The sequence below is a fragment of the Pangasianodon hypophthalmus genome, chromosome 21 (genome assembly GCF_027358585.1).
Source record: "Pangasianodon hypophthalmus isolate fPanHyp1 chromosome 21, fPanHyp1.pri, whole genome shotgun sequence".
NCBI lineage: Eukaryota > Metazoa > Chordata > Actinopteri > Siluriformes > Pangasiidae > Pangasianodon > Pangasianodon hypophthalmus.
Window position 1 is genome coordinate 5,489,495 of NC_069730.1, and position 26,391 is coordinate 5,515,885.

General features: G+C 38.5%; 1 protein-coding gene across 3 annotated transcripts in view; it reads right to left on the reverse strand.

The window, feature by feature from the left end:
- The window catches only part of schip1 (schwannomin interacting protein 1), a 308,678-nt gene that overhangs the window by 59,217 nt on the left and 223,070 nt on the right, over nt 1-26,391 (reverse strand). The window contains exon 1 of one of the 3 annotated variants that reach the window (XM_026941094.3): nt 3,958-4,299. The exons of the other annotated variants lie outside the window; for them this stretch is intronic. Coding sequence (XP_026796895.1) covers nt 3,958-3,963 — 6 coding nt within the window. The 5' untranslated portion in view covers nt 3,964-4,299. Of the gene's footprint in view, nt 1-3,957; nt 4,300-26,391 lie in introns of those variants that run through there. 3 annotated transcript variants of the gene reach the window in all.

Below are 26,391 nucleotides of genomic sequence, written 5' to 3' on the forward strand. Positions count from 1 at the left end.
AGGTATAAAACCTATTTCTCCTATCCTAGATGTTACCACACTCTGTTCATGACATGACAACCTTGTAATGCTACTGAGATGTTATTTCGTGAAGAGAACATAACTCTTACAAGCAATACAGTAAAAAAAAAAAAAAAAAAAGTGTTCACGTTTTAGACAAATCAGTGGTTTCTGCAAGACGCAATGTAATGGCATTGTGAGCTCGTACCTTTCATGTACACTTGTACACTTCCTTATTGTGATCTATTGATCTGTTCAAGCTCTACTGATTATTCACCTTCACTTCAGTATTGACTCACACTGAGATCACATTAGTCTCCAGCTCTATTGATGCAATGATACTTCTTATTTCAGAAACATGACTTTAAAATAATAATAATAATAACTGCCTGAGTTTGATATACATGGCCAATTTTATCATTTTTATCTCAATATAAACCTTCCTAACTTCCTAGACAAGCAATCCTAATCTGAAGGGCTTGCTGTATAAACCCCTAAATTTGAGGTTTCAGAAACAAGTTCATGCTGAATATGTTTTATATTTGAGAAATAGGGCACAACTACAGCTGTATGATTTTAGCAGCATGATATTAGGAATCACACTGAGTTGAAAAGAAACCACAGAGTAGGCCATTATACACACGGAGTTCCAGAGTTATCTATTAAATTTAAGCACATAGCTGAAAGGCTGAACAAATGAGATGAGATGTAGTCTAGTTGTATTGTGCTTTTCATTTAACTTTAGCCATGTTTTTACTTCCTCATGTCAAAAACAATACTACAGTTCCATTTTTATACAAATTTTGCATTATCAGATGAAAAACATTACACTATATTAAAATGTCAGTATGCTAGTGATCATGGGAACAAGATTCAACAGTTAACTGAACAAACAATATGACATTAGCTTTAGACATTGCATTAAGACTAAAGTTTTTGTATGATGAAGAAGGTGATAACCAGCTTTCTCTTAATGAGATTGTAGTTAGTGGGGTAGCTGGCTTTTGACTGGAGTTTAATTCTAACAAACGCAGGGGCTACAGACAGGGATTCAAGCGAGTGCCTTACTGATGTTTATTAAAACTAACTGTAAATCAAACTATGAGCTTAAATGTCCCAAATCCTAAGTTGATTTTGTCTTTTATCTTTTTCCCTGAAGTCTACTTCTAACATTTGTGCGACTTTTTGTACAAAAACAGTTGTAATTGATTTTTATGTGACAATTTTCAACTGCTCGTTTTCCCTAAGAATTAAACAGACAGTTTTTGTTACTGTGTCTTTAAGACTGTAATTGTTCTGATTGGATGGTTGTCTCTCAAGTGAAATCAGGCACACCATGACCCCCCACCCCCCATTACCCTCACATCTCCAAATGGCTGGGCGGGGCACACCTACTGTATCTTGAATAAGCAGGGTTAACCTGCTGTAAAGTGACTAGGTGGAGCTAACTTACTGTAAAGCTAAAAGGCAGGGCTGGCTTGCTGTAAAGTGAATGGGTGGGGCTAATGTGCTGTAAAGTGACTGGGCAGGGCTAACCTGCAGTAAAATGAATGGGTGGGGCTAATCTGTTGTACAGTGAATGGGTGGGGCTAAGCTGCTACAAAGTGCTCTGCCCAGTCACCTTACAGTTGCAGACAGTCAAACCCTACAAGAAGCTGTCTCAAAAACTACACAGTAACAGGGAAATACCCAACATACCCCCAAACATCTCAGCATATAAACATCTAATGTATATATATATATATATATATATATATATATATATATATATATATATTACTCCTGTGCAATTCAAGCACACTTAACGAATCATACACACATCCACACTGGAATTTAACTGTAATTCATCTGGAAAGGGGTTAAATGGGAAACCCCACTAGGACTAGTTAGCTGGAACAACCATCGCTGAACAGAAGGGAAGTCTACGTAATCAGTAATCTCCCCTGCTTTTCGGACATGTCTTCCCCAGCTGTGATTCACATCTCTAGACTCCGGCGTCACGTCGTGTCTCTACGAGTGTGAATCACATAGCGGAGGATTCTCCCATCATTAGGTAAAATTAATGACACCCCTAGCATTAGCAGTGAAACGTCTTTATGACTGAATAACAAGTCCAGCTAACAAAACACCTTATTGAGAGAAATACATCATCTTCTTTGCTCAGTAGTTTATGCATTATGCATGTTGATGCATTGATTTATCTAATGTTGTAGTGTTTAGTTGATATATAGTCACCTAAACATAGCAGTCTGCTTGATGTATTGTACAATACAGTGTATGAATGAAATACGTTTGAAAGAAATAATAAAATAAATAAAATGTATATGAAATGTGTGTTCTTTTAACTGTATAAAGTGTATGAACTGCAAAAGTAGCCTCAATACTGCAGTTGTGTTTACCAGCCTCGTAACAAACAGTAATAGTAAATATAAAATAAATTCATAGCAAACAAAAACATACCTAATACATGTCAGAAAAACAATCTTCAAATGATTTTTTTTATTAAAATGAATTCACATCCGTCACGTGGATCATGACTAATCATGAATACTGAGCAACCCAAGAGTATAAATGACCTGTGGATGGGTCAAAATAAGCCGATCTTGGGTTAATTAAAGCAACCTAGCACGTGTTCTGCTATATATTGACCAAGCACTGCGTTACAGAAATAACTCCATTTTAATGGCTTCCATTTTGCCCTGATTTATTAGTGTGTGTGACAGTGCATTGCATTTAGTATGACTGTGCATTGCACTACCTCGATAAACCTATACCATACTCGTGTGCATTGAGAAATCATCCAAAAGTACCGTGGTTCGAGGTGCAGAAAGCTTGAGAGAAGGAAAAAAACCGCGGGAATCCTCGTTAAATGCGCGCTCGCGCTGCCTCTTAAACGGGCAACGGCGTCTTGTGCGCGTGATCTGCTGAGATAAGAACACAGCACCGGCTCTCGCGCTGTTCCTGAAGGCTTTGTGCAGTATTAATTACCATATGCAATGTTATCTTGCGCACCAAGCTTCTTCGTTACGGATGATAAGTGTGTAGTTTATATATGCGTCTTATTTTAAGCGGTTTAACAAAAAGGAAAAAAACATAGCAACTTGGGCGGGGATCCGGTGGGACCCACTCTGGTTTGTCGTTTCGGATTAAGCTAGCAGTGCGCTTCATTTAGCGCCACACACACACGCACGCGCGCGTCAGATCCGGCAAACCTCGCTCGCAGACGAACAGCTGATCGAGACTCATTCAAAGCTACCCGTTTAACACGACTATAAAACTGCACGTTAGATGCAGAATGCACTCGAATAACACAAATATTAGAGAACACACACGCACGGACACACGCGCGCGCGTACACACATGCACATATACACACACACACCCCTAATAAATTCCTTTCCGAAATGTCACCACCGATTGTATGCATGCAATATTACATATTATAGAGACGCACTGACTAATACATTGCTGAAATTAGGAAGCGATTGGCAACGAATCGCGCGCACACAAACACACGCACACATACACTCCCAAATGATGTCATGTTCCATAAAAAGTACTGCGAGAAACCAGAGATCCCGGTGACAGCGAAAAAAACTTCCACACACACAGCGAGAGAGAGAGAGAGAGAGAGGAGAAAATAAACCCACACACTACTGAACACTACTCAGTACCAGTACCAGGGCTCAGTATTATAATGTATGATGTAGTGCAGTAGTAGGGTATGCGGTTTGAGAGTGCACGCGCAGCATAAAGCAAGAAGCACAAACCCTTCCACGCCTGTTATCAGAAGCCACGGGCTCGGCTGTTTAACCTATAAAGCGCTCAGTACAGCCGACTCGCGCTCATGTCTTCCTCCCAAACAGGCGAAACTCACACTAAGGCAGTGTTAGCTCACATATATACTGTACAGCTCACATCCACGAGCGCCGGCTAACATGAAGCCGTGGTACTTACTGTCATCTTCACCGCCTCGCTTTCCCTCAAGACATTGTCTGTGAGCCCGGCGCCGTGGGTGTTGCTCAGATACTGCTCAAAGTTAAAGAGACGGCAGGAGAAGGACAAGGACGCTCCGGAGGAGGATGAGGAGGAGAAGGAGACTCCGGAGACCGCTAGCCCGCGATAGAAGAAGAAGAAGCCGGCACGAAGCGGTGAGTGTGCGCGGTGTAATTCATCGCTCGGTTAGGTGGGAGAAGGAGAGGCAAAAATAGCCGAGATGGAAACGCTCCAGCTTTCAATGAGCCACGGCTCTCTCTCTCTCTCTCTCTCTCTCTCTCTCTCTCTCTCTCCCTTCTCCTCCTCCTCTCTCTGTCTCTGTTTCTCTCTCTCTCCTCCTTCTCTCTCTGTCTCTTTCTCTCTCTTCTCCTCCTCCTCTCTCTCTGTCTCTCTCTCCTCCTCCTCCTCTCTCTCTGTCTGTTTCCTTCTCTCTCTCTCTCTCTCTCTCTCTCTCTCTCTCTCTCTAGTGGCGTGTCCACCTAATTATGCATTCATGTAAAACGGAATATCTGCAAATCTGTGTTCAGTGGTGCAAAATGAACGGCCAAAAAATGACACTCTGTTTCCTTCTTAGTTACTCCATAAAATGACAAAATAACTAAAATTTCAAAAATAATAATACTATTAATAATAACTACAATACTACAGTAGAGATTTAGAGTCTGTAGGCCTATTTACTTCACAGAAGTAGGAGACATTTCAGATATGATGTGACAACTGGGGTGGCAGCTGCCCCCCTGTGCCACCCATGTGGCCACAACCCTGTCTCTCTCTCTCCAAGGCTGTTGGCAGAACATCTGGTACTGGGAGCATTCAAGCTTTTATAGTTAAAGTACTATTCAGATGGTATACGTTTTCCAGATATACTGTATGTCTGTTAAATAATGTTGAAATGCTGTAGGACGTAGTAATTATGATCAGTTGACATGGGATAGGAGATCTCTATATAAATCACAGTGTGTCTTCACGATGAACGCATGGTTGGTAATATATATATATATTATTTCTACAGGTCATTTTATAGAAGGCAAATATGGCACAATCTTTCCAGATGCATGCATGTGCAGTCCATAAAAATTACTGACATAACTGATTTGGACAGAACTAATAATTTGTAATATTAGGACAAGCCGACTAGGGCTTAAAACAAACACATGTAAAACACACACAGATGTAATGACTATTTTACAACATAAATATGCAAACATAACAATATTGCAACAAAACCCTGGTTGAACAACACCCCAGTGTGTGTCACTAGGGTGGTATCCGCCAGGAGCCACCTATTATATATTTAGCATGGGAAAGTAAATGAAAATGTAACCCTTTTTGGCAGGTCCAGATTTACATTCTTCTCTCTCATAACTACATGCCTTCCGGTTAGTTTCAATGTAGTTACTGAATAACATGCTTTAAGATGAATGAGCACACCATAAGCTAAGGCAAGACACTGCAGGTGAACAGGGGACTTTTTTAAACAATAGATCTAGTCTTTGGATGATGTTGAAATTGATGGTGAATAAAATGTTTGTTTCTACATAGAAAGACTTTTTCCGAACAGTTTGTTGGAGTATCATTATATAACGATCAAATGATTGTTACTGTAATTTCAGTAGAACCTTTTGAGAATCATCTTCTGTAAGATCCTTACCATCCTAATTAGCGACAGGTATGAACATGTTAAATTTCATGAATTTTATCATCTAGAAAACAAAGCTTTGGTTGTGAATAAAAAAAAAAAAAAAAGATTTTGAACTGAGATGTCTCATAATGACGCAAACAGTGACATGTATTGCAGGAAACTTGATTTTCAGGGATAAATGACATGATTGTGCCAAGTGGGTGGAGCTTAAAGTCTTCTTCAAAGATAATGTGGTGGTCATTCGTGGACAAAAATAGTTAAATAAGTATATTACTGTCAAGGTTTCACATCCTCAGAAGACATGTTATAGATGAAAAAAAGACTGATCATCACAGTTGTCATTTCCACCTTTAGTGCTTTGCTTTAAGGAGTTAAAGTACATAAGTGGACATCGGTGATTCTCAAAACACCTGATCCAACTGATCAGCTAGTTACCAAGCTCTTCACAAGCTGGTTCAGATGTGTTAGGAAAGGGCAGAACCACAGGGCAGGAGATTCCCCGTTGAGAGACAGTATCTTGACTGAGTTTTAAAGCTACATTCCATTCACTTTCCCTTCTGAAATATATATATATATATATATATATATAAAAATGAAGACAGACCATTGAGAGTACCACCCCAGTGACTCTCTCTCAGTTGGAGCTCTCCCTTGCTCCCCTCCTCCACTCCATACCAGTTTTCCTCCCTCTCAATTCAATTCAGTTCACTAGGTTTAATTCAATTCAATTAGATTTACTGACATGACTATATCCAGTGCGATATTACCCGAGCACAGAAGAGTGAGGGTTTAAAGTCCATTTGTAGCTGAACCTGCTATCTAAAGTAATTTTAGTGGCTTTCTCTGCTGCAAAGGGATAGATGTCAGGAAAAATCCTCAGCACTCTGCACCCACTGACCTCGTAGGTGGTGAGCAGCGCAAAAACACTAAAAGGTAGAGGGGGAGGAATGGCGTATTAAAAAAGGGCTTGAGTGTTTAGAGCAAGGTGTTTCCTAGCAATGCCACATCATGACACATTTAATCTCTCAACGTGCACTAGACCGCCTTATACAGATCACACCTTTAAGAGCTGTACTGCTATATAATCAGTACTATATCCTATTATTCTATGGCATGCACTATCATAACCTTGTCATTTTTCTACACATTTCACCAATGTTCCACCATTTTCAGCAGCAGCACTTCCAGCAAGAACAGCTCTTTCAGACAAGCACTCTGCAGGGAACAGCTGGTAACATTTCAATCATTTAGAGCAAATATGAATACTTAAATGCAGTTACTTTACTGCAGTTATGTTCACACTGGTGGGCAGGAGAGCAGGAGTCGCACTGGTCTACATCAATAATCAATAATCCAGATGTAGCCTCCTAAAGAATCTTTTAGCAGGGTTGGTAGATCCATGGGTAAATAAATCAACAACAAGGGGTTACACTATTATAATTAGTGCACATCACTCCAAAGTGCCTCTGTGGAGATGGCTTTTGAGGGAAGAGAGGAAGAAATAACGGTGAAACAGAGGCCAGGACCTTCAATAAGCTGGGGATTTTGAAAGCTTCAATACAAAGATGCTGCATTGTGTTTATGTGTGCATAAAATCCACCACAAAGAATGGTGGACATGGTGTGTTTTCAAGCATAGAAGAATAAAGAATATGAAGTCTTGTGAAACAGACACAAGGTATTCCCTCTGCATCTCTTAGGTTACTGTATATCAAAAGCAATGTAGCCTATTAAGAACACTGCATTTATATCTCTTCATTTTCAGAGATAGGCAAGGAAGATATTAAAAAAAGAGAGAAAAGTGAACCACAAGAGTGGTGAGGCCGGGGCTTCAGATTAATTTAGTAGCTCTCTGGCTATTTGTGTAGCCAGTCAGCTTTTTTTTTACCTAGAAAAATAGAGACCTAAATTAAAAAGCAACTTGATAAAGCATTAGCCTTAGAAAATTAACCTCAAGGGCTTCTAAAGCTTCTATAGTCTTAGGAAGGGGGTTCCTCAATTGTTCTTTTCATATCTAAGTCTGTCTAAAGTGCTTGTCGAAAGCTAATATGGAAACCTGATGCTATGAGGTTTGACATAGAAGAACCCTCTAGGGTGGCTAGATGGAACCTTCTTTCTAAGGGTGTTGTTTGGTGCTTATACCTGGACTACTTATCACATAAAAACCTGTAAAGAAACACATTGAACACATCTAGGTGAGATAAAGGTGTGGGAGGATGGTTAAGCTGAGAAAAGAAGGTGTGAATTCGTAAGGAGATGCACAACAGGCAACATGTACTGTATATAGCCTGTATAGCCTGTTTAATATAGTATATCACAAATTCTCTCTCAGCACACACTGCAGTTCCATGCTTTCATGTCATGTGCTTTTGTTTACATTGCCATGTGTCTCTGTTTTGGCCTCTGTTTGGTTTTGGTCTCTGTCCCTGTCCTTTCATTGGGTTGTTGCCCTATTGTGTTCACCTGTTCTGTGTTTAGTCCTTTATTAAGTTGTCTGTTTTTACCCTCTTGTGTCCTGCTCTCTTTGCAAATTCTTATTGTGCATTTCTAGTGTTACGTCCAAGCCTTGTTTCCCCACTGCCTTATTTTGTAGTTTTACATTTTCTGGTTTTTACTCTCACTTGCTATTTTGATTATGGTAATGGATTAACCTCATTTAATGCTGTCTACTACTGTTTTGACCCCCCTTATGGACTTTGAGAATGATTTTCTGATTCTCCTTAATAAAGCAAACACTGAGTTTACACATTTGTGTCCTGCCTTTACTAACTGCAATACATGAGTGGCACTTGGCAACAAATCTAGAGCCAAAAAAAGTCCAATAATTATTTTCACACAGTTGCCAGAGAATGAAAAATCATTAAAACTATTTTAGGAGAGGGATAAACAGTTGGTGTTGCTGTGAGGTATCCACTACTGCAATGAGTTTTGGCTATTTTAATGATGGCAAATGAATGTTACTGATATTGTACTAATAATGGTTTTGTCATTAGTGACAGTTTTAAATATTCAGTCATAGACACTGAAGTATGTTTATTCTATTTGGATTAAGCTGCACACCTTTTGGTAGCTTTGGCATTGCTGTGAAGAAAACTGTCATCACTTTAAATCTGAGTTGGTATACCCCATCTCTGATGTGTATAAACATGCCAAAAATAGGCAAAGAAGCTCATTGCAGTAAATTTGCTCAGGGATGTAAGGCTCCTGTGGGACTGGCCTTTCTGGGGCGAGATCTCGTTTAAGAATACACACTGCCATCAGGCAATTAGCTTGTCAACAGGAGGCTAATAAATGCCAACTATTCACTATTACACCATATATGCACAGACTACTGAGAAGCCCTTAGATGGAGTTGTGGTCATTAAATGACACTCATTTAGTTCAGTACTGTTTTTAATAGCAATAACAGCCCTCATCAACTTGCATTCAACACAGTAGTGTATATCATGTCTGACATGTAGCTGGCAGCAGAAGAAGCGGAAAGTATATTGGAAGTTGATTTTTCATTTGACCTAAATACAGTGTCATACTGTCTTGCTAATGAACTACCCAGCTTCCCTCTATCAGTGGATGTAATCTCAATTTAAACATAGACAGCCAAAGGTTTGAAATATTATGTTTTATTGTGGCCAAGTACATTCTTTGCTGTTTTTAAAAGGAAATTATATTGCATTTTTAAAACGTTCATCCCTTTACATGGAAATACTTTTCCTCAAAAGTATTGAGTTATTGCTCAGTTGGCAAAAATAAATAAATAAATAAATAAATAAAAGTCAAAATCTAGTACATCAGAAAAGACATGTCCAATTGCTACACAAGAGGTCAAAGGGTGCTGACACATCAACTGCATCAAAAAAAAAAAGAGAAATGACTGCTGTTGTCAGACATCTAGAAGCCAGAGGCTACAGAAAATCCATCGCCTCATGCTGGGCACTGTCAACTCCAGTCAAATTTTGAATCTTCCTTTATCTTTTTCCACCACCTGAGGTGGGGTTGAGAGGAAGAAAGACGCTAAATGCCAATCATTATGGTTCACCTGTCTCAACAGAGCTCATGGGGACTGCAATCAGCATGGATCCACCTGATCTGGCACCGCTACCAATTACTGTCCAAATGAAGCCTCTAGAAGCAGGTACTGATATCAGAAAGAGAGAGATGATAAAGGACGGGAAACATCTTTCTTAGCTTATTTTCATCACTGATATTGAGGATGGGAGATGAGGGAGGCAGGGAGGGAGGAGGAAAAATTGAAACTTCTTACATAAGTCTCACTGCAAAGAGCAAATCAGTAACTACAATGCATCGCCTTAAATGCGTAAAGTCTCTAAATATTACTGAATATCATTACTTGAGTAATCCTTTAATACTTATTATATGTACAGGCATGGTATTGATAGTATGGATTAAAACTATTTGTTAGATTGTAACTCCAGTCTGTCTCATTAACACATAGTCACTCTCTATCAGGATCAAAGTCCAGCAATGACCTGATTAAATCAAACCGAAAGCCAACAGTTATTAACAGGACATCGGAAGATGCTAATCAGTCAGCTTGCTGATGATGATCAGGGTAAAAGAGTAGAGGGAAATCACTACAGATCTTATTTTTGCCTGTGGGGACAGAGGTCTGGCTATGGGTCACGGCCCAAAGAAAATAAACGTGTCCTTAATGGCTTCATGGAATTTGGTACTGACTAACATCACAGAGCTTGAGCCTTTTACTTGTGTAGAAACTAGATAAGCATCTAAATTTGTTTGGGGATGGTTAACACATTAACTGATGAAGAAGCTGTACTATTCCAATTTTGTACTGATCACAAAGCTTCACTACTTTGCTAGGAGAAATTTATCTTGTTCTACTACAAAAAAAAAAAAAAAAAAAAAAAAAAATCACAGTTGACCCTGTTGCAACCCTGTTTCTGTAATGGAGATAGAACAGACGACTAAGTTTGAGACAGTAAGTCAAGAATTCATGAATCAAACAAAAAGTCCATGATAATACTAGTGCTCATATTAGAATCATGGTATACTCTATATCTTACAGATATACACTAGCAGTGAAATGTTACTGAGAGAAGGAATTTCTTAATTTTTACTGTATTACTACTATTTCTACTCTTTTAGAATAATAATAATCAAAACATTAACACTATGAAATAGGACATGGATTATGCAGTGACCATGAAAAGTGTTAAACAGATCAAAACTGTTTTATATTTTAAGGTTTTTAACAGTATTCCTGACTACCTTTGCATACGCTGGGAATTTTGTCAGCTCATGAGGAGTTTCACCCGGGAGGCTTTATTTATTTATTTATTTATTTTTTAAGTTCTCTAAATAGGCTGAGCTCCATAGTCCTTAGCCTAAGTACCAGATGAAAACTACTTGTGTGGGGAAACAATGTAATTTTAAGTAAAAACTACTTGTGTAAAAAAAAAAAAAAAAAAAAAGGTCATACATGAGCATTAATTTCATTATTTACATTCGTCTTAAAAAAATTTTCAACCATCAGCCATTACCAAAGAGTAAAAATATCTTTTCAGTCTAGTGTATCCAAACTTTTTACTGTTAGTGTAATCTTTAAATCTTTAAGATTTCCCCAGGCTATTTTATAAACAGGACTGAAAGTTGTGTCCAGAGGTAGGAGACGCATAATAAGGCAAAGATCTGTATGAGAAATGCAGAAACTCATAAAATGAAGATTAAAATTCAGTCCCTTTGCCTTCTGTCTGTGCTTTTCATGGTTAGAGTGACAAATTCTAATACTTATGTTGATGAACGTAAGTATTTTTTTCCTTCACTAGTACAACCTGGTGACAACCTGGTGACAACGTTAACACACACACAGCCCTGCTAATTATTACCAGACTGTAGTAATGGACAATACCACTTTTTCTGTCTGAAACCAAGCATTACCATGTTAGAATCCCAATACAAATACTGATACTGATGCTTTTTAAAAGACTTCATGTGTACATAAAATGGGGATTCTTGTGACTTCTGCTTATGTCCATCAGGATCTAACATCAAGATCTACATACTAGATTAGTTGTGCTGAAGTTGTGTACTATATATGTATACATAACATTGATCTTATTGCAGTGATGTGAAACAGGGTATATCTTGTACATGTCCTAGCCCATCTTAGCTTAGCTCCTCTGCTTCTTTCTTCCCTCTATCAATGCATCCGAGGTAGTAGACAGATTTGGGAAAATTTACAGCAGCAACAAAATTGGATCACGTCCCCGGCGTAGGAAATGCACCTGCTGTTTTTCCTGTCGCCTGTAAGAAGGCTTAAATGAGTGAATGGCACACCTTGCACTTTTGATTTAGGGGAAGCCAAATGGGATCAGTTAAGAAGGGCTAGGCTCCAAGGGACCTGCTGGAGAAGGTGACGTCGAAGGCATTTCAAGTGACATCATTGCAAGGGGATGAAAAGCAGCCCTGAGAGACTCCAGACGGTGCCGGAAAAACGTCCAAACCAATTACTCCCCAACCCTGAACTGCCAGATGACTTTCACACGCTTACACACTCAATCATTCTCTTTTACACTCTACCTGAAAGTCTGATGGAGAGAGAAAGAGAGAAGACAGAAAGTGAGTCTGAGTGATGAGATGTAGATTGTCACTTTTCAATAAGAGACTTGCTCAGTGCACAGAAATGGAGGGATTGCTGGAGGTAAAGACTGCATCAGATGACAGCAGTGAAGCCTGAATGATGTTCAGTACTAGCGTTTAATAAGTTAGATGTAATGAAACTAGGGGTGGAATGTTATGAAATATTCATGGTATGACAAATGCACAACCCAATATCATGCCATCTGCTTACGACTCCACATTTTCAAAGAGGATGAAGTTAAATGCCATATAACATTGCAGCAGCAGTGTGAGTATGAAATTGTCTGGTTATGGAAGATGCTACAAATTGTTAAATCTTCAGAAGTTCATCAAAAACAATGCAAAATCACTATTTTCTCATATTTTTACCACGTGTTTGTTCTTCTATAAAGGTAACCAAATCGTTTTTCTTTTCAAATCATGTAACACACTAATAGGGATGTGGCACATTTTATTTCATGTCATTACAGAGGAGAATCATTAAAGGCTCTGACCATCTCGTTCAGTCCACTCTGAATCGACTCGACTGCAGGAAGTGAACTAAACGTGCCGTGCATTTTTGGTAGCAGGCAATTTTTTTTGTATTTTTTTGTATATGCAAACTGCTAAACTGAGCTGCGAAACAATAGACAGACCTGTAGTGCTGCAGAAATGTGATTTTGCATATTCTGACCAACAAATCAAAAAAGAATAAGCAATAAACAATACACAAAATGTTTTAAACTCTTTATGTATATACATATCTAATCATTTATCAAGTGCTGGTGCCGTGTTCTTGTTTCTTGTTAGGATGTCTTGTTTACATTTTTCTGCCACATGTTTCTGAATGAATGAATAAAGGAGTTTTACGGTATTAGTACCTTTTCAGCCCTACATGACCAAACCAACCAATAGTATCAATTTCTCACTGATTCTGATTTGGCAAATGGACTAAGAGGTGTGAAGACAGGTACACTGGAACCATCAGACTCCTAACCAAAAACCCTCATCACTTTAGTTAGTTGAACATTGTCACTTTTATTGCCACTTTTTTTCTATTCAAACAATCCCATGAGGACAGAAAAGTGCAGGATAAACCACTTTCTTGAACAGTGCAATTTTATATGAGACAAGGCCAGGACAAAGTGCAATTAGAGCACATGGGTCTGTACCCATAGTCTGCCGAAAGATGCATTGTGCACCTAAGAACTTGCTGAGCTTAGGGCTCTTCTCCTATTCAATAACTTAAACGATGGGTACAGAATGTATACTGCTATATTGCTATAAGGTCCCCACCAACTACACAGCTAAAGTCACACTCCAGCCCTGATCAAAGTTTTTTTTTTCTAAATAATGACACTGACAAAGAAGAATGATGCTACTGCATATCTGCACTTAAATATTTCACTTTTGTTCAGCCAACCCACCAAAAATTAATTTAAATATAATTTTATTGTTTGGCATAGGACTCTCAAGCACACAGCATGAACATACAGCATAGCTGTGAAAATAGAACTATCACTGTGCTTCATCCTTTTACAAATCTTGCCAGCTATTTTTTTTCAAGGAAATGTGAATAACTACAGCTGTGTAATTGCTCCGGTTTCAGTATGGCTCTAATGCAGCAAACAGAGGCTTCCCGTCTGACACTTGTGCAATGTTTTGACATCTTTAAAGCTACTCTGTGTTATTAGCTGTAGTGCAAGTAAAGGTAGTCCAAGCTTCTAAACCTCTACTGATCACTTAACAGGATAAACACTCGCCCTCTGCCTTAAAAGTGCTTCCTTGGAGGAGAAACTATTTGTACCAACAAATAAAGCCTGCTGATGTAGAAGGCGTAATCTCTAGACCATTTCTCCTGATAAGCTGGGAATGACGTTAGAGCCACATGCGACTGATCCGGAGCCATAATGGAGACCGATGGATTCACTCCATGTGCTTAACCGTCACCGTCTGGTCTCTATTTAGCAGTGGAAATACTTTTGACCCACAGCATCTGTTTTGATTTTATATCAATACAACAGTAACATTTACAGCTGAGGGCAAAAGTTTCATCCTTGATATAAATGTGTAGCGGCCTGGGAAAACCCTGCTCTTGGTGAAATTTTAACATTTTCTTAAACAGGAAGACTATAACTTCCTACAGGTTTATCTGAACTGAAACTGGTGCTCATATCTCAATATATAAATATATTTATTAAGTATAAACATTACCATAAAAACTATATCTATGTTTATAGCAGCTTTCTACATCAGACTGATGGACTTCTAGTAATCATTCCATGTTTAATCATTTATTTTATTACAAAAGCAAATATAATTAATGAATAGAAATTATTATATGTATAATATGTTGTTTGGACACAGCTAATTAAATCCAGTTTTAAACTGGACCAGAGAGTGAAGGAAAAATAGCCAACGTTGTGCTCGCATATGTGGGAATTTCTTCTTGCAAAAGCATCCATGGTGATTATCTTATGAAGCTAGTTGAGAAAATGCCAAGAGTTTACAAAGCTGCTATCAAGGTGAATGGTGGCTGTTTTGAAGAATTTAAATACACCATGGTTTTGATTCGTTCAACATTTTTTTTGGGTCACAGCATAAATACACACATTTTATAGTTTTTAGAGCAATATGTGCACTATTACTCTAAAAAGTATAAAATACTGAAAATACAGAACATCAGCATCATCCACATCAGTCTCTGTCTCATCACCTGAAGAAAAGGTTTCTTTTTGTATTTTAATCCACAGCAACGTTAACCAGTCATTTAAATTTAGCTAGCTATATTAGTTGGCTACATTAAAAAAAAAAAAACCTTTTTTGAGGAGGTTGGTCAGCTTTACTGGGTTTTGTTCAGTTTCTTTAATTAGATAAGTTAAACCCCTTCTCCAAATAATGAAGAGCTTTGTTTGGAGTTTTACTGGTTAATGTTGGTGTTACACTGAGATCTGATTATCTATCTGACAAACACAATGATGAAAAATGATTTACACATTACAAGGAATACACCCTGGATGGGACACCAGTCCATTACAGGGCACCCACACATGCACACACACATTCACACACTCATTCACACTTGCGACAGTTTACTCACTAATGCATCTACCAGCATGTTTTTGGAGGTGAGAGGAAACTAGACAGCCCAGAGGAAATCCATGACGAGAACATGCAAAACTCCAGGCAGATATTAAACTGGAGTTTTGTGAGATGGCAATGGTACTCGCTGCACCACTGTTCCACACTAAAATTCATTTTTAAAGATTTTTTTTTTTTTTAAATTATTCTTTTTGTGTGAAGCAAACATTAGGATAAAAGGAAGTTCCATCATCCACTCCAGGCATTAAAATCAGTTTTGGAGAGGAGATTATTGACAGAGTCTCATAATAGGCAGCCCACTCGACTGCCCTCTAGCCTCAAGCCTCTCAAAACTCTCTACACCCAGTCTGTCTAGTGGAACACACACACACACACACACACAAATGAAACAACAAGCGCAACTTCTCAAGAGGGGTCTCTGAATTAAGAGAGTTCTTAAGGTCAGGCTAGTCATTATGTCAGTCTTGTTGTTCGGCGAGTGTTGTCTGATTGAGGCTGTGCTTCAAGTCAGTAATTCCACCTCTGAATAAGTAAGAGGAAAATGAATCATGCACTTTAGAGCTTATGCACATGTACTTACTCAGCAAAGGAAAAACATGACTAATGGAAAATCAGTGGCACAAAAAAAAGAGTGAGTAATTGTAACATGAGTAATCCAGTGAAATGAGTGTTTTTGAGCTTAGAAATGACAACATTCCTAACAGCTTATACACACACGTGCACTGTCTACATCACACCCACTCAACTGAATGCAACCTAATCCAGCTGTAGAGCCTGGTGTGTGTATGTGTGTGTGTGTGAAGAAAGAAGAAGACAGGCGAATTTTCCTCTGAGCTTCAGGGCTTCAGACTCCCTTGTTTTTTTCGGACGCACTTTTCAGCACACTTTTCACTTACTCAAAACAAGACCAAACTAAAATGCCATCTCAATAGTTCACGGCTTCTGCCTCGTGAGCAAACTCCACCAGCTTTCTGTCTGTCTCTCACTCACTGCGAAAGGACAAACAAAGCGCATAAAAGTAACTGGCTGTGATCACACACTGGTGACAATCATCACGCATTACCTTCCAGTTCAACCCGCCTCATCTCCATCTGCAGCTGACGTTGGACCACACCCCTGCTGCTACACCAGCAATGTTTACATGAACCATGTGACCCATGTTAGATACTTCTGTTATATATGCGGTACAAGCAAATCAGCAAAAGTACATCATCTGTGGATTATACCAAAATCTCCCAGATTATCCTGAAGTCTTAAAGGATTTCTCATGTATGCGAGCACATGTTGGTTGCTCTTCCTTCACTCTCTGGTCCAGTTTAAATCAGTAGTTAATTAGCTGTGTCCAAACATTTGCCTGATCTATATCATAACAATCACAGTTTTGGTTATCAGTAACATTGTGTGAGTTAGTGAGTTAGCTTGATGGCTAGCATAGTATGCTGGTTCTGCAGCTACAGGTTTTCTGTTTACACATTAATTCATCCTTCAGTAATTCTCAAATTGGACCATGATAGGTTCACGTGTTGGAATGTATTCTGTTAGAGAACAAACTGATCTTATACACAATGCTTCCCAACTCAGTTTTATACAGTAGTACTGAGAATACTGAGTAATGAGAATTTTGAGCTGGGTTAACTTTTTTTATGCCTTCACCTATCTATATAGAAAAATTCAGCCATTTAAGAGGAGTTAGACATTTAAAGATCGGAATTTTGCATTCAGGGGTACTTTTAGCTAAGGTTATAATGACTAAAAATCAATTGTAAAAACATCTACAATGGACTGACAAATAGTGTTGAAGTAGTGTGTCTTTACTGTGCGATTAAATCAGTACTACTGTGTGATATTCCTCTTTCATGACAAAATCTAGGTCTACGTTATGTACACACTTCAGTGACTTCTACAGCCGCTATAAAGTAGATATGGGGAGAAATGCAGGGTGCAGAGAAAGGAGAGTGCACGGTATAGTAAAAGTGGAATAAACAATCTATTCCTTCGTAATAGCCTTCTGCATTCTTAACATTCTTAACATGATAGAGTAGAGTAATATTAATCAGAAGCTTCTTCAATGCTGGCTGCCGAGATGGTACAGTAACCAGGCAACCCGTTCAAACAGCAGCATCACGCCGGCGATGGGTTGCCCTGGAAACAGGTGACTGAGTGTGTGTAATGGACTATGAAAGCGACACGTCCAGGTTAGTGGACGTTCTTGTCTCTGAAAACACGGCCTCCCAATGTAGGGCATTAATGACGCAGGATACATTAAATCCTGCATGGCTGAGCTATCCAATCAACCTAATCTTTTCGATCATTATGATAATGTAATAGACCTGTAATAGAGCTTAAATGTGTTTTCTTCACTACTGTCTACTGAGTCCAAGAACTCTTTATATTCTATCAGGTGTGAAAAGCTAAAAGAGTTTTGTTGTTGGCTCCATAGTGGTGCCATGTTTTCAGAGTTTGAATTTTGATGGCACTACAGCTTTTTTTTTGTGGTCAGGATTCTGAGAACCATACTGTAAATGTCCTGGGAGAAAAGGAAATAAAAAATAGTTCATTTTGATTAAAAATACATAGAGGGCCATGTTTTGTGGTGTCAAGCCTAGGTTCCCTGATTGCTATTTTGGAATTGATTGTGTCCGTTATTGTACACTTTGATTTTCATTTTCTGTTTCACTCTTTGCAGATTGCCTGACTCTTTGCCTGTTTTGACCACAATTTTGGATTGTTTGGTGTTTTGTGTTTTAAAAAAATCATGCACTTGCATCCAACACAAACCTCATTCCTGACATATAGCTATTAAGGTGTTTGTCCTATGCTGTTTTTACTGTGAACTTGTGTGCAAAATGAACTCCACCACTCATGCCTTCCCATCTACAATTATTTAGTAGTAAAAGAAAAAGGACTACTAGCTACTGCTACTACTAATGCTAGTTTACGTATTTTGGGTATTGGGCCATTTTAATTGCATCATTTATTATAACACAAATTATTTAACGCATTATTCAAACATAACATCATTCTTCGCTATGGCAAAATGCATTGCGCAGGGGTTCCCTGTGCTAGTCCTCGAGGCACTGTGTCAAATTCTCCCTATTCCAAACTGACCTGATCCAGCTCAATAACTAACAATCAGCTCTGTGAGTATGAGTTGCTGACCTAGGATCTCTCTTTGCGTTTAAAATCCAGCCTTATCGGCAAAGACAGAGCTCATCTTAGATAAGCATTTGCTTAATATTAGCCTTGACTTGTTTACTATCACAGTGGAATCAGATAACTCCCTGTAACTGAATAGATCTTTAAAACATATGTATGAATCCAATATTGTGTATAAGGCCATCCTGTGAGCTTTCCTGGGGATATCAAGAGGTGTTGCTCTCTATCGGTTTAGCTCAGTATGGTTTAAAATTGTGTCAAGACATCCAGTTTTAATGACGTCTACCTGTTCTCATCGCTTCCATTTCAGCTTTGATTTGGAGGACAGGCCATCTCTGTGACAGCCAGCGAGAGCCAGTAGTAGAGAAATGGAAAATAAAAGGGGAGAATAGATCTGTGGGGGAATGAAAGAGATGAGAGAAAAAGTCCACAGAGTAAGATGAATAATTCCTGCTTTTTTGTCTCACTTTTGTCGCGCTATGGGAATATTTGTCGAAAAGGACGGTAAGATGGCATATGATGACAGCGCTAACCACACGTGTGAAAACAGTTTATAATAAATATAGATAGAGTGAACTGTATTACATCTGTATGAATATGAAAGTACAGTACGATCCAATTCAAACTATTTTTTATTTAATCATTTATTAAAAACTAACACTAATATTTTTCCCAGTTCATACTTTTTAACTAAAGTATTATTTAAAACTAAGGTAAATCAAGTTTTAGTGGTTTGAATGATGAATGGCATGGGCTTGATTGTCTTCAAATTATATTATATAAAAAGTATAAAAAGTCTACACACACCTGTTAAAATGGCAGGTTTTTGTGAAGTAAAAAAATGTAATTAAAGTTGTGTCCCAAATGACGTACTATACACTATGCACTTACACTATGCACTATGTACGATACCGTCTAGTGTATGAATTTAAGACGGGTAGTATTGTCTCAAATGGAACATTAACTTTTTTTTTTTACATTGGAAGTATAAGCTGTTTCCCAGTCGATGACAAATGACATCAAATGTATGTAATGTAGCTTTAGCAGAATACCCAGAGTCAATGAAAATGAATTTCTTCATTTTACTGTTTATGTCAATGTTAACTTTTACGCCCAACATGACCTCAGTCACCATCAGACGGAAGTGTAATTGTCTCTGCAGGTGAATTTTGCTCACATGAGCTAATATCAACATAGCAAGTTTGGTTGTGGCTATGACTGCTGGCAATGTAAACATTTAATGAGCATAGTGCCCCACATAGGCAATGCGTAGTAATTACACCTTGATTTATTGTGCATTTCGTATTTACTGAAAATTTCACACTCCCTTTTTTTGATTCTGAGTAAATTTGAGCCAAACAACAAACCCTCCCCTACCCGTTTTTTGGTTGAATAAGTGCATCATCCAGGTACTTAAACTTCTTTTTGTTGGAATGTTCAGTGTGAACACACTACTCACACTAATTATACTACAAAATGGAGTAGAATAAGTATGCAATTTGGGACGCACCTTAAGATAAATCATGTCAGAAGAATATCCAAAGTAAGAAGGCAAGAAATCTGATGTCTTGTGATGCATCCTGCATAGTGATGCTCTTTGAAACCTCAGGAGAAACCTTAGACCAGACAGCATTGTGTGTTCAGTTGTGTTTTTTTAAATCATCCACCCATCTGCAAATCTGTGCTCATAAACCATCTATCTATCCACTAATAAATCTGCATGCTTATAAATCCACCTCTATCATCCATCAGTCTAAATTCTCATAAATCAATATATATCTATCTATCTATCTATCCATCCAACCCATATTCCATCCAAGTATTAATCTAATAATCTACCTGTGTACCCATCTAAACATTCTCCCATTCATACACCCCTCAGTTGTACTATTCATCAACCTATCCATCCATCCATCCATCCACCCATCCATGTCCTCATAAATCATTCCTCATAAATTCATTCCTCATCCAAGTCCTCATAAATCCATTCATCCTTCCATTGGTTGGCTCAGGATTTAGCAATATATTTGTTAGCAATATAATTGTTCATACTTCTATCCACCCATTCGTGTGCTCGTAAAACCATCCATCCAACCATCCGTCCATTATTCAATAACTGTGCCCTCCATCCGTATGAATCAAATCATCCATCCAACTATCTGTGCATCATTCATTCATCCATACACCCCTTTGTTTTACTATCTATTTATATCTATTTATTAACACATTTATTAAAACATACCGATCTAAATTCATATCTATCAGTCTATCCAGTAACCAGCCCAGCATTCATCAAGCTGAAATCTATTTGTTCATCAATTTGTCCACAATCAACATATTAATGTTCTCATAAACCTATCCACCCATTCTTCCACCCACCAACCCACCCACCCATCCATCCATCCATCCATCCATCCATCCTTCCATAAATCCATGTATATCCATGCTTGCATTTAATCAAACATTCATCTACCAAACCATTGATTCATCTCTAATCACTGCAACTGAGTGACAGTAATGAGTATATAATCAGTCTTGTTGTATAATCAGAAAGGGCACATGTATTATCTGTGGTGAATTGTAAGTATAAGGTCATGCGCACAGGGATGACAAAGTAATTACAATCTTCAATAAAGCGCCGCTCCTTCTGCCCACTATAAATAATCAGAATACATCACAAGAAATGGCTACGAATCAATTGCAGGTTTAATTGTTAATGGATGAGGGCCAACAAAGGTGTAAACACATTCATACACATGCAGATTTATGCACACTGCCGTACCCTCTCCCCACACACAAGGTTATCCTTGAGTCTTATCATCATCTGGACCCACGCAGATACACACATACACATGCTCCATTGATCAGACTCTAAAAGCTGATGGAGATCTCCCTCAGGTAGGTGTCCTATTATACTGCCTGATTGTAGTTAGACTTCACCTAAGATTAGCCACATGCTAATCAAGAGCAATTAATCTGCTAATGAGAAGACCGTAGCTGTCAGTCTATAATTGGCAATTGTGAAACCTGACTAGAGCATAAAACCACTGACCTCCAAATGACCTGCTATTCTAGAGAGAGAGAGAGAGAGAGAGGGAGGAATGCACATGTGCACAAGGCCTCATACACATTCACATTTATATGCTTGAAAACACAAATTCCTCTACACTCTGTGTCCCTATTCATCTTTCTCCATTATCTAGACTTTATCTCTCTCTCTCTCTCTTTCTCTCATCATGTGAGAGTTTCATCTGTGTGAATGTAACAGATAGCTTTTTTGTGCCTTAAGATCTTCACACACAGTGAATCACACATGCCTCCACTAACCTCAATGAGTCCAACACAAGGCCAGAGGGGTCAGAGGTCAAATCTATACTGAGAGAGCAGAACTGTAGTTCAGCTGCCATTATCACTCATCTGTACACATGCTCTGTGTTGACGCTATCTGTATTTACACGCAAAACATTTTGTTCAGCCTGAATGCATTAATTCTGACTGCAGAATCCATATTAACCCTCAAATCAGCATTCTGTTGGAAATCTCTTTGTTACATGCTGGTATTAAATTGAGATTTAGTAGGTGTGTGAGCCATGCTTATTTAGCAGTGCCAACAATCAATTTAGGAAATGGGATCAAAATAAACTCATGACACGTCTACTTATGTCTCAAGGGTTTAATTTTAACTGGACATGATGATTCCAGTATGATACTGATCCGTGGTCATGACAGTGTTTTTAGTGGTTCAGGTAATTGGATATTAAAAGCTTGCATGCAGATTATTCCAGAATTACTGGATTACTAAGTGGATTATCCACCTCACTGGATTGGAATTTTTCAGTTAGATTATTACTTGATCATTAGACTGCATGTAAAGGTAGGTAGTCTGGCAGAAGACTGAACAGTTTCTAAAGACACCAGTAGTCATGTGTGCTTTCAGAAAGAGAGAGAAAGCAAGAAAGCGCAGGGAGGACAGCTGAACAGTTGTGCAGAGAGTACCAGGCATTTGCATAATGTTCATTGTGCTCATGTCCACATTATATTAGGTATGAAAAATAAAATTCATGGCAGCGGGGCCAGTGACATTATTAAACTGATCATACTCATTAACATTTTAATGACCACAGGTTTAGTTGGATGGGTGGCACAGTGTTCTCACTGCTTAAACCAAAATTAACAGCCTAGCAGATTAAAATGGCTGAGTGCCCAGCACTACCCTACACTACCCCAATAAAAGCCATGGCTTCTTAATCTTAAAAACCAACCATGACAAATTTACACCAGTGAACATAACTGACAAATCCGTTCTGACTGTAAGCTCCAACTATCCACTCATTAAATGATCTCAGAGCTTTACATAGTCAGAACTGCCACTTATGTCATTCAAACTGTAAGACCATGCATACATTTGCAATGGCGGAATCTTCTGAAGAGACGCACAGCTACTTTGAAGACAAATTGTATATGCAAACTGAACAATAATATCAATTATTAATAGCAAACAGGACTATGTCGCTAGTCTATGTCATTGAAAAGATGCTAACGCACCAGAGTGAAGGTCAGTGCTCTTGGTGTGATGCAGTACAGCCATGGCTGTCTCGAGAGGGAATGCTGAAAAATACAGTTAACATAATAAATATGGTAAAATAAAGCAAACAGCTCAGGACTGCAGCAGAATCGCCCCCAACAGTCACTGGCAATGACCTTCACAAGCATATAATATCTCTGTGTTCACAACATCAGTCAGACGCTTTAGGGTGTTTTTCCAATGACTCCTACTGACTAAAACTATGATTATTTGTAGAAATAATCACCATCATATCCAACATGCCAACGTTGAGTGCTGCTGCTGCTTTTTCCTCCAATTAAACTGGAAAAGAACATGCTGTATAAACAAACCGCAATCAAAAGATACCTACGAAAAAAAAAAAACAATATGTGTGGAGATGCTAATAGTGCTTTGGGCAATTACGACGGCTTCACTTGCCTCAGTAACGCTGTCTCAGACAAATGGGCGGCTGCATAAGCACTTTTATGCTTCGCTGATTTCATTTGCCAGCATGCTCTGTCCTATCATGGCCACTCTGTCTGTTAGACTCGATCCACTCAGTGACTGGATCCAAAATCAATACTCATCTTTACTTGGGAACTGCAATTGACACACATACTTGTGGTGGAAAATCGGTTTGTCTCAATTAACCTCTACCAAAGATTATTGTAATTTGACTTGGTTTACACAACAGGGCAAAGCAAATTTAATTCTGATTCATCCATTTAATCATCTATTTTAAATCTGGGTTGTTGTTTTTTTTTTTAGATTTATTAAACTCAATTTGTCAAACTGCAGTTGCTGCTCAAATATTCACATTAGGCTGTATTCAGATTTGCTGAATAGCTGTGATTTAATTTCAAAAGTTAGGTCAGGTGGGAAATTTTTCAGAGTGGTGCTGTGCAGGAGTTCTCCACTGCCATATTTGTCTTGAGAGATGCCCAAGATGTTACAGACAATATAAAAATAAACAAATAAAAAACACTAATATGATGATAAAAATGAGAAGATGGCAAGCATAGACAATTAATTGTGCATGATAACATAATGTGAGTATGATGTTGTCATATTAATAAAATAAAGTCAATGTTTTTGTTAATTCAGTGTACTTTCCTGAAAATCTGACTATGGTTTGAAGGATAAGCTGACCAAGTACTCATCTGCTATGCTTACAGCTCACTTTAAGTAAGTGTTGTTCATAATTTTATCCATATGCAATACAGCCTTCGAGATCCATTTAAGATGCTGTTTCTTCTGATCTCCTCTGTGTGGAAAAAACTTTCGTTGATTTTTGATCATATTTCTGCATTTAATGTTGTCCTAAAATGGAATTCCACTGATTGTCTAAGTGTATTTATAGCCCAAAATATGAACATGACATAGTGTGGTTACATCAATCTTTAAGACAGCGAGGCTGGACTTCACCTTGCTTGAGATATTATTGTACAAGAAAATGGTCTGAAGTGTAGTGATGTACACAATTTTGTACTAACTCTCAGTATGGACCATTGTTTGTTATATTCATGTGCAGCCATATGTGCTGAGTACAACCTCCAACATTACACTTTCACCACAGATTATGTTTAAGGCCATTTTCTAGTCATAGTTCACCACAGAATTTCTGAATGAATGCAAACTAAGTGGTATGTATAAAATTCAGGAAATAATCAGGATTCATGTAACTTCAAACTACTCCTACAATACTTCCCAGAACAAACAGGCAATATAGGGCAAGTGTTTTGTCCTCAGCTTGTGGAGTTTAAATTATAGGATCTGGGAACTGATAGCAGGACTATGGCTGAAAACAATATTCTGCAATATTCCCTTCACCACTCCCTCACATCACACTGGGCTATTTCATCCCAAAGCTCATGGTTTTATCATGGCATATGAAGCCGACACCAGCAGCCATGAGGTGAGCACCGCCTAGAGAATACTAAAAATAGAATTAAGTGCCTGAGCTCGCCTGAGCAAGCAAGACAGGGAACAGGTCACATCTGTTCACCATGCTAACCCTGAATGCTTCTGGGTGAATGTGACCTCCATCCAAGTGAGCTCATCACTAATGTCTTAGCCAGGGAAGAGATACAACTGCTTTTGCACACTTGCCTGTCTAACTGTCTGTGCATCTGTCCTTTATGCTGTTTTGTTCTATGCATGGACGTATGTATGCAGCTAATTTGCTCTAGTCAATATCTTTTGAAATACAAAACATTCAGAGTCAAATGTTCTGATAGTTGTTGGGCAATATTAGGTTAGCTATTTTAAATTGTAGTTAGGTAAGATACAAGTTACAAAACATGTAACTCAGTAACATCAGAGCTACCCATCAGAGCTACTAGACTACAAGCTAACTAGCATAACTATGTTGAAGCTACATTGGATGCCATCTCATCTGCATTTTACAAATAATAACCAAACCTGTTGTAGTAATGTTATTGCTCCATATTGTTACTTACAGCAATGCTACTGCTCCATATTGTAATTTGTAGCATTGTTACTGCTCCCCATTGTTACTTGTAGCATTGCTAGTGCTCTGAATGAAACCTTTTCAGTTAATTTTCTCCCTAGAACTTTACTTGTTGAAAAGAGATGTGTTCAAAAAAGAAACATTTCAGTTCTGGGAAGCCTGTAGTCTTTAGAACGTCATACAGAAGTGTAGGACTTTCCCAGGCCGTCACCCCTTTATGGCAAAGTTATTGCAGATAGTTATTTACCACTGACTTTGTTCTCAAACCATAATAAAAAATTTTTTACAGATGTTGCAGTGATCTGTGGTGCTGAAGGGATTACGTTCCCTCTTGACTTTTTCTTGACCCTCTTGAGACCAACAGAATGGTGTGTAGTATGCTTGCTCCTTTAGATCCTCCCCCCGGGAATGAAATGTGTTATGGTTGTCAAGGAAGGAGCCCTGGAGGAAGGAACAGTAGCAACAGTCTGCTTGAGAGAGGAGGATGAGAGAAGGAGAGACAAAAGAGACAGGAGGGGATCCCCTGAGGGAAGGTCTAAAGGCGTAATAACATGTATGACACACATCTCCCTCAAGCCCTGACGACTTTGTTCTCCAGTTCCTCTTAAAATGGGGCAATGTTCTAACTGCTGGATTTAGTCAATGTGTTTTATTTAACAATACACATTTTCAGTGAATTCATATCTGGTGCTTAAAGCATAACTGTTGGCTATAATTGTTGGTTGAGATCTTGTGCAACAAAGCACAAGACAAACTTGGCAGGCCAGAGCAAATGAGTACAGACACACCAACACACTTCTACTAGCCCTTGCTGTTGCTCTGGTCTCTCTGGGGGTGGGAAGGGGTGGTGGTCTGTCTGGGTAGCCATGGAGATGGAGTGATT